Source organism: Stegodyphus dumicola, chromosome 4 (assembly GCF_044657685.1).
Source record: "Stegodyphus dumicola isolate Sdum_Otavi_A_Nest chromosome 4, ASM4465768v1".
Taxonomy (NCBI): Eukaryota; Metazoa; Arthropoda; class Arachnida; order Araneae; family Eresidae; genus Stegodyphus; species Stegodyphus dumicola.
Window position 1 is genome coordinate 107,114,880 of NC_140771.1, and position 13,976 is coordinate 107,128,855.

Below are 13,976 nucleotides of genomic sequence, written 5' to 3' on the forward strand. Positions count from 1 at the left end.
TACACGCCTATGCGCATGTGTCAACGTGGCGCATGCGCAGAAAGTTTTTAGCTTTGAGGTCCGGATTATGGGTGTCCAAATTAACGACTTTTGACTGTATCATCTTCATTTATTATGCTTCTCCACATTTCTTTACAAAATCCAATAACTGGAAAATTTCACCTTTAATTTGCGATGTCCAAAAACCTTCAAATTTGAGGCTATCATCTTTATCATCCTAACCATGAAATATGGTAGCTGGTCAAATTATGCCAAGCATTTTTTAACGTATCTAGAGATACATCCTCCCACGATCTTGTGATGCTCCACACACAGATTTTATGCTAAAAGATTTCAAAAGGTCTTGAATAGTCTTGCCATTGTTCAAGAAATTTAAGATAGTTTTTAAAAATGTTACTTTATACAGTCAAAAGTCGTTAATTCGGACACCCATAATCCGGACCTCAAAGCTAAAAACGTTCTGCGCATGCGCCGCGTTGACACATGCACATAAGCGTTTACGTGTGCGCGCAAGACCTTTACGACTGCGCATATGTATATGCGCAAGCGCAGAATATGTTTTCGCGTGCGTGTTTTATGTATAACGGACGGTATAAGCTAAAATTATCTAATTATCTATTTCAGTTAATGTTGATGATTGCGTTGTTCCTTAATCTTCGAATTGGATCCAGCTTATTATTTTTTGCAGACTGTAAGAGCAATTTTATAAAAGTAAACTTGAACTTTCGATTATGTCAAAAAGAATTTCCGATGCTGGAGCTCCCAAAGGATCTACAAAACGAAAGTATGTTTCGATGTCTATCAAACAAAAAGTGGAATTGCTGCAAAAAATGGATAAAGATATGAAGAAGGTGACAGAAAGTTTAGTGAAAACGAAAAAATTTCGATTGATAAGTTAGTCGGTATTCTCGGCACAGCAATTACGGGACTTGAACAGCGGAACTTTGTAACTGAACAAGAAATGATCTCTGTTTATAGAATTAAAGAGAAAGTATTATCACATAAAACAAAGCAACTTAAACAACTTACATTGAAAGAAATGTTTAATAAAGTAAACAAATAAATATTAAGCTTTTTTTTTTTTGTAAATTTTGATACCCTTTAGATCATAATTGTTCTTTATTTCATAAATTACGGTTTCATATTTTTAATTTTAGAATTTCTGCATGCCATCTTACAAGATTTAAACTGATGATCTATAATCCGGAAAAATCGATATTCCGGAATCGTCGAAGTCCCGACGAGTCCGGATTAACGACTTTTGACTGTATTAGCATTTCAGTGCACGCACTATTCCCATATCTATAGGCTGAATGATAGAGGTACAATTTGGAGGGAAGAATAATATGTATACATTATCTTTCACTAAAATTTTAAGTGATGTATGTGCCGAACAATTGTCAACAATCAGGACTATTTCTGAGTCATCAGGTAAACCAACCGAATACAAATATCACCGAGCCTTGGGTATAAAATGATTTTCAAACCAATCATTCATCAACGCTTGTGTCATCCATATTCTTTTATTTGCGCGGTATATAACCGGGAAAATCATTACTCCTTTAAATGCTCGAGGTCGTGTATGTTTTCCGATTACGAAAAGTTTGCACTTGTGCGTTCCTGCAGCATTAGCGCACGCTAAAATGCTTTGGAATCTTTGACACTACTTAGAAACTTTTCTGTAGAGGTTGCCAAGGTATTTCATGGTACATATTGCCAGAAAAGACCAGTTTCATCAGCGTTGTTATTTTTTGTTCTGGCGATTATTGTTTACTAGTAATCAGTTCAATGAGTTCATCTGCAAATTGTTCAGCAGCTTCAGTATAAGCTGAAACTTTTTCACCTGAAATTTTTAATTGTCTTATACCATGGCGATTTTTAAATTTGGTTAACCAACCTGCTAAATATGTGCACTCAGCATTTAAGTTCATTTCTTCATGAAATATTTTGGCTTGAGTCATTAGCATTGGACCTGTCAACGGCATGCCCTCGTTGCGACGCTGTCTGACCCATTTAATCATCACTTTGTCACGATTGTCACTTTTAGGATAACGAACCCGTTTTCTGTTATTCATTGCAAGTGGGGTGTCGGAAACCACAAAAAATTCAAAAAGTTCCTTTTTCTTTTTGCTTATGTCATATACAGTTGACTTTCCAATGTCATACTCCTCGCATAATTTTGAGAGGGCCTTTATCCATTTTTTGCAGCAATTTCACTTTTTGTTTGATGGGCATTGAACATGCTTTCGATTTGTAGATCCTTTGACAGCTCCAGAATTGGAAACTCTTTTTTGACATAATCGAAAGTTCAAGCTTAATTTTTATAAAACTGCTCTAAGAGTCTGCAAAAAATAATAAGCAGGATCCAATTAGAAGATTAAGAAACAGCGCAATCTGCAACATTAACTGAAAAGCCTTAGAATCAGTAAAGATAATTTTAGCCTAACTTATACCGTCCGTTATACATTAAACGCGCATGTGTAAAGCATACAAAAAAAAAAAAACGTTTATGGCTTTGAGGTCCAGATTATAAATCATTCCAGATAACTGACTTTTTAGTGTATATATTTATTTTTTATTCATAAATGCTGTTTTCTCTTCTTAAATACAGATCCCTATATTTTGTTTGCTCTTTTACAGTAACTATCAGGCAGCAAAAATTACCTCATTTTAATAAAGAAAAAAGAATGTTTTTAATTACGAGTTAAATAAAATACAGTACAAAGTCTTTAATCCGGACAACTATAATCCGAAATGATTTATAATCCGGACCTCAAAGCTACAAACTTTCTGCGCATGCGTAGCATTCACGCATGCGCATAATACGTTTATGCATGCACATAATACGTTTACCCATGTGCGTTTAATGTATAACGGATGGTATAAGCTAGGCTAAAATTATCTAATTATCTATTTCAGTTAATGTTGCAGATTGCACTGTTCTTTAATCTTCTAATTGGATCCGGCTTATTATTTTTTGCAGACTGTTAGAGCAATTTTATAAAAAGTAAGCTTGGACTTTCGGTTATGTCAAAAAGAGTTTCCGATTCTGGAGCTGCCAAAGGATCTACAAAGCGAAAGCATGTTTCAATGTCCATCAAACAAAAAGTGGCATTGCTCCAAAAAATGGATAAAGGCATGAAGAAAGTGACAGAGAGGTTAGTGAAAATGAAAAAATTTCGATTAAAAAGTTAGTCGGTATTCATGGCACAGCAATTACAGGACTTAAACAGTAGAACTTGGTAACTGAACAAGAAATTACATCTGTTTATAAAATTAAAGAGAAAGTATTAGCATATAAAATGAAGCAACTTAAACAACTTGCATTGAAAGAAATGTTTAATAAAGTACACAAATAAATATGAAGCTTTTTTTTTTTTTTTTTGGAAATTTTGATACCTATTAGATCAAAATTTACCAAAAAAAAAAAAAAAAAATTATTTTATTTCATAAATTACGGTTTCATAGTTTTAATTTTACAATTTCTGCATGCCATCTTATCAGATTTAAATTAATGATCTATAATCCGGAAAAACCCCTAATCCGGAATCGCCGAAATCCCGACGAGTCTGGATTAAATGCTTCTACGCTTTACACTGCTAAAGCTACCCACATCATTTTTATAGGAAAGCTTTATATAGCAATGGTTTAAAGTTATGGTAATATTTGTAGTTACCTCACTTTTTCATTCTGAAACAGTCTTTCCAACTGCAATTGAGTAATGTTTCTTAACACATGAAATTAATCGATTTCTCAGAAAATAAATCTTATTTCTGAAGTGGAAAAGTGTTGCATCTATAGGTCGAAAAATATGATCAATTTGTTTACAAAATCCTGTTCAGTTTAGATAGCATTTAAGTAAAATAATTTGTACAGTCAAAATTCGTTAATCCGGACTCGTCGGGACTTCGGCAATTCCGGATTATAGATCATCAGTTTAAGTTTTGTAAGATGGCATGCAGAAATTCTAAAATTAAAAATATGAAACCGTAATTTATGAAATAAAGAACAATTATGATCTAAAGGGTATCAAAATTTACAAAAAAAAAAAAAAAAAAAAAAAAAAAAGCTTCATATTTATTTGTTTACTTTATTAAACATTTCTTTCAATGTAAGTTGTTTCATTTTATGTGATAATACTTTCTCTTTAATTCTATAAACAGACATAATTTCCTGTTCAGTTACAAAGTTCCGCTGTTCAAGTCCCATTAATTGCTGTGCCGAGAATACCGACTAACTTGTCAATCGAAATTTTTTCGTTTTCACTAACCTCTCTGTCACATTCTTCATGTCTTTATCCATTTTTTGCAGGACATAATCGAAAGTTCAAGTTTACTTTTATAAAATTGCTCTTACAGTCTGCAAAAAATAATAAGCGCGATCCAATTCGAAGATTAAGGAACAACGCAATCATTAACATTAACTGAAATAGATAATTAGATAATTTTAGCTTACACCGTCCGTTATACATTAAACACGCAGGCGAAAACGTATTCTGCACTTGCGCACACGCATATGCGCAGTAGTCAAGGTCTTACACGCACGCGTAAAACGTTTGTGCGCATGTGCCAACGCGGCGCATGAGCAGAAAGTTTTTAGCTTTGAGGTCCGGATTATGGGTGTCCGAATTAACGACTTTTGACTGTATACGATGCAAATAAAAATGCATTGCACTATTTCATGTAGTGAATAATTAATCAAAGAATAAAGTACAATGTAAGGTTCCTTTATTTTGTAACCACAGTTATTTTATGTTTGGGATCATTACTGTCATTTTCCCTATCCGTTTTCTTACCATAATCGAACTGAAGTTTTAGTTTGTAAAACAAACTATGTTTTGCCTTTCGAGGCCACATTCCTAGGTTGCTAGATAAGATAAGATTTGTAGTCTTCAGTATTGCAGTATAATTGCTGACAGTTGAATTTCATGCCGGTTAAGTTTTAAGCCAACTTCACATTAAACTGATTTGTGTAGCCTTTGGCTATTAGTTTATTTAAATTTAAATTTTACATTTGAACTTAACTGTTAATAGTTATCTTGCCACAAGTGGTTAACCGAGTCGCAAGCACAAGCATATCTTCTGTTCTATACATCTAAAATTTATAACAGAATAACAGTATTTGTAAATTTATAACAGAATAAGTGCTTGCCATGTTGTCAAATTTTTATATATAAATTGTACTCTTACTTTTATTATAGAGTTTTTATTACAAAAAATTCAGCTTTCTGCAAGATTACATGTTTAAGTAATGTAGAAAATTTAAAATAAAAAGTCAATTGTTTAGTCAACATGTAGAGACATTAGGACTTTTCTGGAGGCCGGAGAGATGAAAATTAGTAACGCCTTTGCCAGGAATTGGATCACGGACCTCTGGAATACTGGCCCAGCATGCAGAACCACTACACCACAAAGGCACGCTAGGAAGGGGGTGAATAGATTACATACTCCCCCTTTTAAAGGGCAACTGGGTTTTTTAGGGGACGCAATCACCAAATCCTGAGTGTGGAGAGTCATCATCCACAACCCTTTTAGTTCGGGTGCCACTGTAGAGCATCAGGATTTTTTTGGAGGCCAGAGAGATGAAAAATTCGCAACCACCTTCGTCGGGAATCGAACCACGGACCTCTGAAACACCGGCCTAGTATGCAGAACCACTACACCGTGAAGGCACGCTAGGAAGGTGGGAGAAATACCATACAAACATACTATTAATAAAAGTAATGATACTCGGTGAAAGTTATACAGGAGAAAGAGCAGAATCACCCACTGCTTGGAGCATTTTTTAAGAATTGTACATACTCGGTATTCATGTACACATCGACCTATTTTCACTTAAAAAAAATCCCAAAACTGAACAAAAATGGCATTGAACACTCCTTTGACTTTATCCATATACACATCAACCTATTTTCACTTAAAATGTCAAAGAAAACTGACAAAATTCCAATTTTTCTTATTCTTGTAAAAAAACGCCAAACAAATAAGTGGGCAATTCTGCACTTTACCCATTAATTATATAAGCTATTAGATTGTGAGATTTACAAATTTTGAGAACCATATTTACAGCAATATATTCCATAATCTAAGCAACATTATATTTTTTACAGTCAGAAAAATTATAAATATGTTATGAAAGCAATAATGAAACCTGATTTTGGTCTATAAATTCATGCAATTTCAAATCCCTATAATTCTCATTTAAGAAATGAGGCAAAAAAGTATTTTTAGACCGTGGTAATTTTGATCACTGTCCATTTTAAGAAACATGTAAGTAGTCTAAATTTGCATGTGGTTCCTTAGCAAAGGAAATGTGGTGATGGCGATAAGGAGCGCGCCTTGCGCCCTCCGATAAGTGTGGCAACCCTAGAGGAGAAGTTTCTTACGAGTAGCGAGCAGAGCGAAACAGGCAGGCTGTCAGGGAGTATGCGCGATGTTCCTAAATAAAGCTTAATTTTTATTGTGCACTATGTCTTGTTAATATTATATTAATGCAGTAAGAACATAATCTGTGATATGGAATTCGAGGATTGGTGGTAATCATCACGTCCGGGTCACCATTATGGAGATTTCCGGTTATGTTTTTACCACCAATCCTCGAATTCCATATCACAGATTATGTTCTTACTGCATTAATATAATATTAACAAGACATAGTGCACAATAAAAATTAAGCTTTATTTAGGAACATCGCGCATACTCCCCGACAGCCTGCCTGTTTCGCTCTGCTCGCTACTCATAAGAAACTTCTCCTCTAGGGTTGCCACACTTATCAGAGGGCGCAAGGCGCGCTCCTTATCGCCATCACCACAGAAACACCAAGAGTTTTCCTCATGCTACTAAATATCTTTTTTGGGGGAAGAGTGTAGTTTATAATATGCAGAGTTGCATTCGAAGAAATGTCGGTAAAGTGCAGAAAAAAAACACTTATTTGTTTGGCGCTTTATAGAAGAATAAGAAGAATTAGATTTTTGTCAATTTTCTTTGACTTTTTAAGTGAAAATAAGTCGATGTGTAAATAGATAAAGTCTAGGGAGTGCACAATGCCATTTTTGTGCAATTCTAGGATTTTTTAAAGTGAAAATAGGTCGATGTGTACATAGATACCGAGCATGTGCAATTCTTAAAAACGCACCAAGCAGTGGGTGATTCTGCACTTTCCCCAAAATGTCAAGAATCATGTGATCTTTAAGAAAAACTTGCAATTTATCTCTCCCGCCATCAAAGCTTTGATATCTACCAAATTCGTTAAAGTTACGTGGACAGAAATGGCGGCATTTGTTTCAGCTAAACATTCAGGGTTACCATAAATAACAGGGTTATCATAAATTTTCAGTTATCGCTCCTAAATGTCGCCAAAAAAATTCTCACCAAAAAAGGACTAATACTAAAGCTGTGCCAAAATATTTTATAAGGTAAGACATGCCTCCATTGTACCGCTTACGGACAACGTGCCAAAAGTTTTGGATAAAAAATTAACCAAATTTTAACCACAAATTAGGATTGTGCATATTAAATTGCGACTGCTCGGACTAGATTTTGGTCTAAGGGAAGAGGGGGGAAGTGCAGAATCGCCCACTGCTTGGCGCGTTTTTAAGAATTGCTCTTACTCAGTATCCATGTGCACATCGACCTATGTTCACTTAAAAAAACATCCTAGAATTGCACAAAAGTGGCATTGCGCACTCCCTTGACTTTATCCATGTACACATCGACCTATTTTCACTTAAAAGTCAATTCTTCTTACTCTTGTAAAAAAGCGCTAAATAAAGAAGTGGGCGATTCTGCACTTTACCCAGAAACAGAACCTATCGTTGAGATCTTTCAAAATGAAATTGACTCGTATTAAATGGGGAAAACTACGAAAACCTCGTGCAGCTAGCCCATTTAACTGCTAAGTATATTCGCGACTTGCTCATTCGACCATTGGTCAATCGGTACAAGCTACTCACACATCCAAAATTACATGTTTTTAATACTTGCATTCACTAAATTATACATAAACAAAACAGAGATAAATTATCCTTCATTCACTGATACAGAGCTACACACAGACAAACAAGAAACAAAACTCAATACATACAGCACGAAATGCTTCTTTCCAAGGTGGTGTTTTCCCTTTATATAACAATCTGCGTTCTTTCAGTCTGTCACTTTCGGGATTCCGAAAGTCGGCCATAGTATCAATTTCAGGTGATATAAGATATATATTATAAAACGGGCACCATTTAAAAATCAGCGCTTGAGCAAAATATTTCAATATGTATAAACATTTCACAGTGAGCAAAGGTTTAGTTCGACAAACTCCGTAACAATCAGTAACAACCTTGCTTTTAAGCAAGAAGAAAGGAGATGAGGACTTTGACGAACGCCGTTTCCTCCAGTCCGTGAGGCTCGGTAAGTTACAAGTTGGCGAGTAAACGTCCCAACTTCGGAATTCATAGACTGGGATTCTTTACAAATTCTGCTGGAAGGAAGTATTGAATGTCCTCTTTATCGCAGAATTTGGCGATATAGTTCCTTAGATGATTGTATTTTTGACATTCAGTCTGTGCTCAAAATCATCTCGCACTTGGCAATTTACGCATAAAAAAAAAAAAAAAAAAGGAGTGGTTGAAAGTTTTAACTTGAACTTCAGGTAGTTCGTGGGGATACTTCGAGTGAGGATTTTGTTAATTTTACATTCCACTTTCCTTGAGCCAGCTGGCGTATTTCCAAACTCTACCCCACTTTTCGAATTTTTGACGTCATGGACAAATCGACTAGTTTCGCCTGGATGGTAATTCTTGAGCATGCGCTGAAAGGCGAGAAGTAACATAAACAGAACTTTGGCTTGCATTTGTAAACAGTATTAAGTATATTGTCTGAAAGTGCATTCGTTTATGTAATTGCATAATTTGACTGTTTCTGTAATAAAAAAACTTCATTCAGATAAAATTTATTTTAATGTTGTTATTATCTGGTAATAGGATTATACGAAATGCTGAATACTCTTGGTACTATCATAATCTTCGCATAACCTTTCACATTGTATTTTGCGTTATCATTGTAAAATATATTGTATTATAAAGATTAAATTACTTTTTTAGAAATGTGAATGTTCTAACTTAATTTTCTTTTTATCACTTATTATTTATTTTCGCTTTGAAAACACATTAATATTTGACAAATAATTATCTCCGCTTTAAATTTTTTGATTGTTTAAAAACTATATTTGTCAATAATGTAATAAAAACTCACTAATCTAGTGCTTCATAGATCAATATGACAACGAATTCAAAATGTTTTAAAAACAGTTCTTTAATCTTTAGTTTGTAGTAGATGTAACCAATGTCACAGAGAAAAAATATTTCAATAAAAAAGTTCTCTATGTTAATTCAATAGCAAAATTATTTCTATTTCAGTGAGAAATCCACTTTCAATGCTTATATTTCAGAAAAATGTAACATGAGCATTTTAGAAGTTTTAAATAGAAGCTAAAGGTTTACTGTACAATTTTATGTAAGAAACGTAATAATTTACTTTGATTTCTTTTAAATCGGCATATTAGTTTCCAATCAACTAAAATTTTTGGCAAGTTACAGACTTAACTTAACACACAGTATTCCGTCACTTAAAATATCAGTTAATTGTTCTTTTTCATTTAGAGATACATTGGAATTGAAAACACCAAAGGCAAAATGGATCACAGATCCAACCTAATTCCTTATTTGGAAATTTTTCGAAAAACTTTCTCTCAGTTTTATCATATGTCGTTTTAAACAAGAAATCTGTATTATTTTCTTTAGTAAATTGTGAAAAGCATGTTTCGGGTTTTTTTTTTTTTTTTTTTTTTTTGGTTTGTTTGTTTGTTGTTGTTGTTGTTCAATTCTCTTTGCCAAAGTATTGTCTTAGTTTTAAAAGCTTACATTAGTACAAACTGCGACACAGTGTGTCTAGGTAACATTGTTTCAAAATGTCTGTTAATAATTTCAAATATTTTCTCTCCAGTTGCTTTTCCTTCCCAAATATTACAACATAAAAAATATTCTACTGCGTCGTTTTCAGAAACATATCTCACATAAACGATAAATTGAAACATTTTAGTAATGTCGGTAGTTTCAAGTTTTATAGTAAAGACTGAATTTTGTATTCTATAGTGTCTGATATGACAAAAATTTGGTGAGAAACAGTATCTTTTTTAAAGCTATTGCTTTTAAATCGTTACTATATTTTTCTGCAAGCATAAATAATGTCATTTTAATTGCTGAAGGAAGAATGAGCGATTCTCCAATTGTATGAGGTTTTAAATTTTTTGCAATTAAATATGAAACTTTTAAGGATGCCTGTAAATCCTTCTCAGGAACTGTTGTATATTTTTTCAAAAACACATTTTAATTTTTCATGCTCTCAGCTCATTCCTTAAAAAAATTCTTCAGATTTATTTATTTAATCTTTATGTTTAGTTTCTGGGGTACTTTTCAGTTTCACTGGCGCAAATCTCGCCAAGCAGACTTTGTTGACGACAACATACAATATACACATAAAAAATGTTAACAACTGTTAGTTCTAAGAATTTTTTATTTTGAAGGCATAAACATTTTAATATCTTTTAAAATTTTGTAAAAAGCCAATAAATAAAGATAATTAAAAAGACATTAAGAATTTACTATGTTTTCATGGTTCAACATCCTGATTTGCCGGTTCGTATCACGTAACAGCACGTGATCTCATCTCACGTAAAATACGCTACAAAAATCTAATTCTTTCAGTAATTATCTACATTAATTTCAAGTTAAATCTTAATTTGGAATACAAGTTTAAATGCAAGAATCATTTCAATTCATATAAATAGCGTACTCAGAAATTATGTAAAACAGCAGTGCTTTACTTCGCTACTGCATTCTCATTAGAATTGATGAATTTGACCCTTGATTTTGCCTTTTCTATATTTTTGCCTTCGGGTGAGTGGTGTGATTGCAGTCTACACTGGTGTGCAAAAATTAAGGACGAGACGGTTTTTTCAATATAACTTTGTACAAAAGCTTTCCAAATCAACACATTTAATACCGTAAGATCCCCAATACGTAAGGACATGAGTAACGTAAGCAACACTTACTAAAAGAGAAATCAGAGGGATAAAAAGAAGCTTTATTGAAAAAGTAGCATGGAGCGCAATGCAACTGAAGGCCGAAACATCCCTGTGATGGGTGTCCAGCAAGAAACATCTGGTCTTTAATAGGGGATATGATCTCCCCTGACTGCTAGGCAGGTTTCACAGCGTCTGCCCATGCTGAGAAGGAGGGTGTCAATGAGTTGTTGAGGCATTGCTGCCCATTCTTCTTGCAGCGCCAATCGAAGCTCCGGAATCGTTACTGGTGGTAAGGTACGAGCTGCCAAGCATCTGCCTAGAAAATCCCATACATGCTCGATGGAATTGAGATCAGGAGATCGTGCCGGCCAATCCATACGTTCAATATCCTCACTCTCTAAAAGCTGTTCGGCAGCTACTGTGCGATGACATCGTGCGTTGTCGTCCATGAAAAGGAACTGCGGACCCATAGCGCCTCTAAAAAGACGCACATATGGTAGAAGAATCTCGTTACAATAACGGGTCCCGTTGACTGAACCTGCGTCGAAGATGTGAAGGTCTGTACGACTACCAAGCATGATGCCTCCCCAAACGAGAACACCGCCACCTCCATACCTGTCCCTTTCAATGATGTTCGAGGGATGATTGCGGCTTCCTCGCTCTCTCCAGATGAGTATGCGATGAGAATCGCTACTCAGACTGAATCTGCTCTCATCTGTAAAGAGTACTCGTCCCCATTCATTGTCTCTCCAATTCCGGTGTTCCCGGCACCACAGAGAACGCCTTCTTCGATGGGCAGGCGTTAGAGGTACACACCATACAGGGCGTTGTGCAAACAGACCACCACCGTGCAGTCTTCTAGCCACGGTAAAACGCGATATCGGTCGTCCAATCGCCTGTGTCTAGCGATTTCTCCCGCTGTCTGCCGCCTGTCTCTTCTGGCCTGTAAGGCAATATACCGGTCATCTGCGGGTGTGGTTCCTCGTGGACGACCACTACTAAACCCCCGGATGCGTATTTCCAAACCCTACCCCACTTTTCGAATTTTTGACGTCATGGACAAATCGACTAGTTTCGCCTGGATGGTAATTCTTGAGCATGCGCTGAAAGGCGAGAAGTAACATAAACAGAACTTTGGCTTGCATTTGTAAACAGTATTAAGTATATTGTCTGAAAGTGCATTCGTTTATGTAATTGCATAATTTGACTGTTTCTGTAATAAAAAAACTTCATTCAGATAAAATTTATTTTAATATTGTTATTATCTGGTAATAGGATTATACGAAATGCTGAATACTCTTGGTACTATCATAATCTTCGCATAACCTTTCACATTGTATTTTGCGTTATCATTGTAAAATATATTGTATTATAAAGATTAAATTACTTTTTTAGAAATGTGAATATTCTAACTTAATTTTCTTTTTATCACTTATTATTTATTTTCGCTTTGAAAACACATTCATATTTGACAAATAATTATCTCCTCTGAAAATTTTTTGATTGTTTAAAAACTATATTTGTCAATAATGTAATAAAAACTCACTAATCTAGTGCTTCATAGATCAATATGACAACGAATTCAAAATGTTTTAAATACAGTTCTTTAATCTTTAGTTTGTAGTAGATGCAACTAATGTCACAGAGAAAAAAATATTTCAATAAAAAAGTTCCCCATGTTAATTCAATAGCAAAATTGTTTCTATTTCAGTGAGAAATCCACTTTCAATGCTTAACAGAAAAATGTAACATAAGCATTTTAGACGTTTTAAATATAAGCTAAAGGTTTGTTGTACAGTTTTATGTAAGAAACGTAATAATTTACTTTCATTCCTTTTAAATCGGCATATTTGTTTCCAATAGATTATTAAGGTATGTTAATAAAAATAATAATAATATAATATATAGTTTAGATAAGTTCTGGCAACAGTGAGTGTTGTCGTCATCAGGAGATCGTGCTTCGCGATACTGTCGTTCAAAAGAATAGCTATAGTTTGTAATTCCAATAAAAAACATCGTATTTTTGCTCTGCTATTTGTTTTCTCTCTATTTTTAGAAATACCTTTTTAGGTTATGTATTTTTTAGGAAATACTTTTTTAGGTTATGGGTCAAGCAAGCTCCCATATTGCGTCAAATGTTTTGAATTGATGTTTTCTCGAAGAAACGGAACTCGTTAAGCCTAATCAAGTAAGTGTTTTGTTTTCGTTAGAGCAATCGAAAGTTGTTTAGAAATCAAAGTATGGAATTATCTAAGGTCCAAGTAAAGCCTTTATCAGGTGAAAGCGATTGGCTTATATGGAAATACAGGATAAAATTTATTTTAAATTATCATCCTGGTGCTTTAGAAATTGTAGAAGGAACTATAGTGAAACCAGAAATTCTTCCTATAGATGCTCCGATTGCGCAACAAGAGAAATATAATGAAGCTGTTAAGAAGTTTCAAAATGCAAACACTAGTGCTATGATGGTATTAACGAATTCCATGACGGAAGAAACTCTGCAAAAAGTTATGAGATTTCAGACTGCTAGAGAAGTGTGGTTGGAATTACATAAGTTATTTGAAGCATCATCAGAAAATCAATTGTATAATATATGCATGCAATTTTTTCAATTCAAGTGGAATGAAAATGATAATATGGCAGCTCATCTTTCCAAATTAAAAAACTTATGGAATGAGTTGAATTCAGGACTTGAAAAGAAAAATGAAAATAAGTTACCTGACATGCTACTCAATTGCAAGATTTTAGATGTCTTGTAAGTATCTTAAGTTTTACTAACATTTATTTTATTTTAAATCTTTACTATCACTTCTTATTTTCTACTTCCGGCCAGAATTATAAGCGTTAAGGATTTTATGCAAAGTTTGTCTGGCGAACGCCAAGTATTTAAGTGTGGCCTTTTTGCC

The 13,976-nt window shown here is 34.2% G+C and overlaps 1 protein-coding gene across 1 annotated transcript in view; it reads right to left on the reverse strand.

The window, feature by feature from the left end:
* The window catches only part of LOC118201270 (RPA-interacting protein A-like), a 69,785-nt gene extending 61,110 nt beyond the window's left edge, over positions 1 to 8,675 (reverse strand). The window contains exon 1 of the mRNA XM_085815321.1: positions 8,083 to 8,675. Coding sequence (XP_085671447.1) covers positions 8,083 to 8,178 — 96 coding nt within the window. The 5' untranslated portion in view covers positions 8,179 to 8,675. The remainder of the gene's footprint in view (positions 1 to 8,082) is intronic.
* Between the last annotated feature and the right edge of the window lie 5,301 nt (positions 8,676 to 13,976).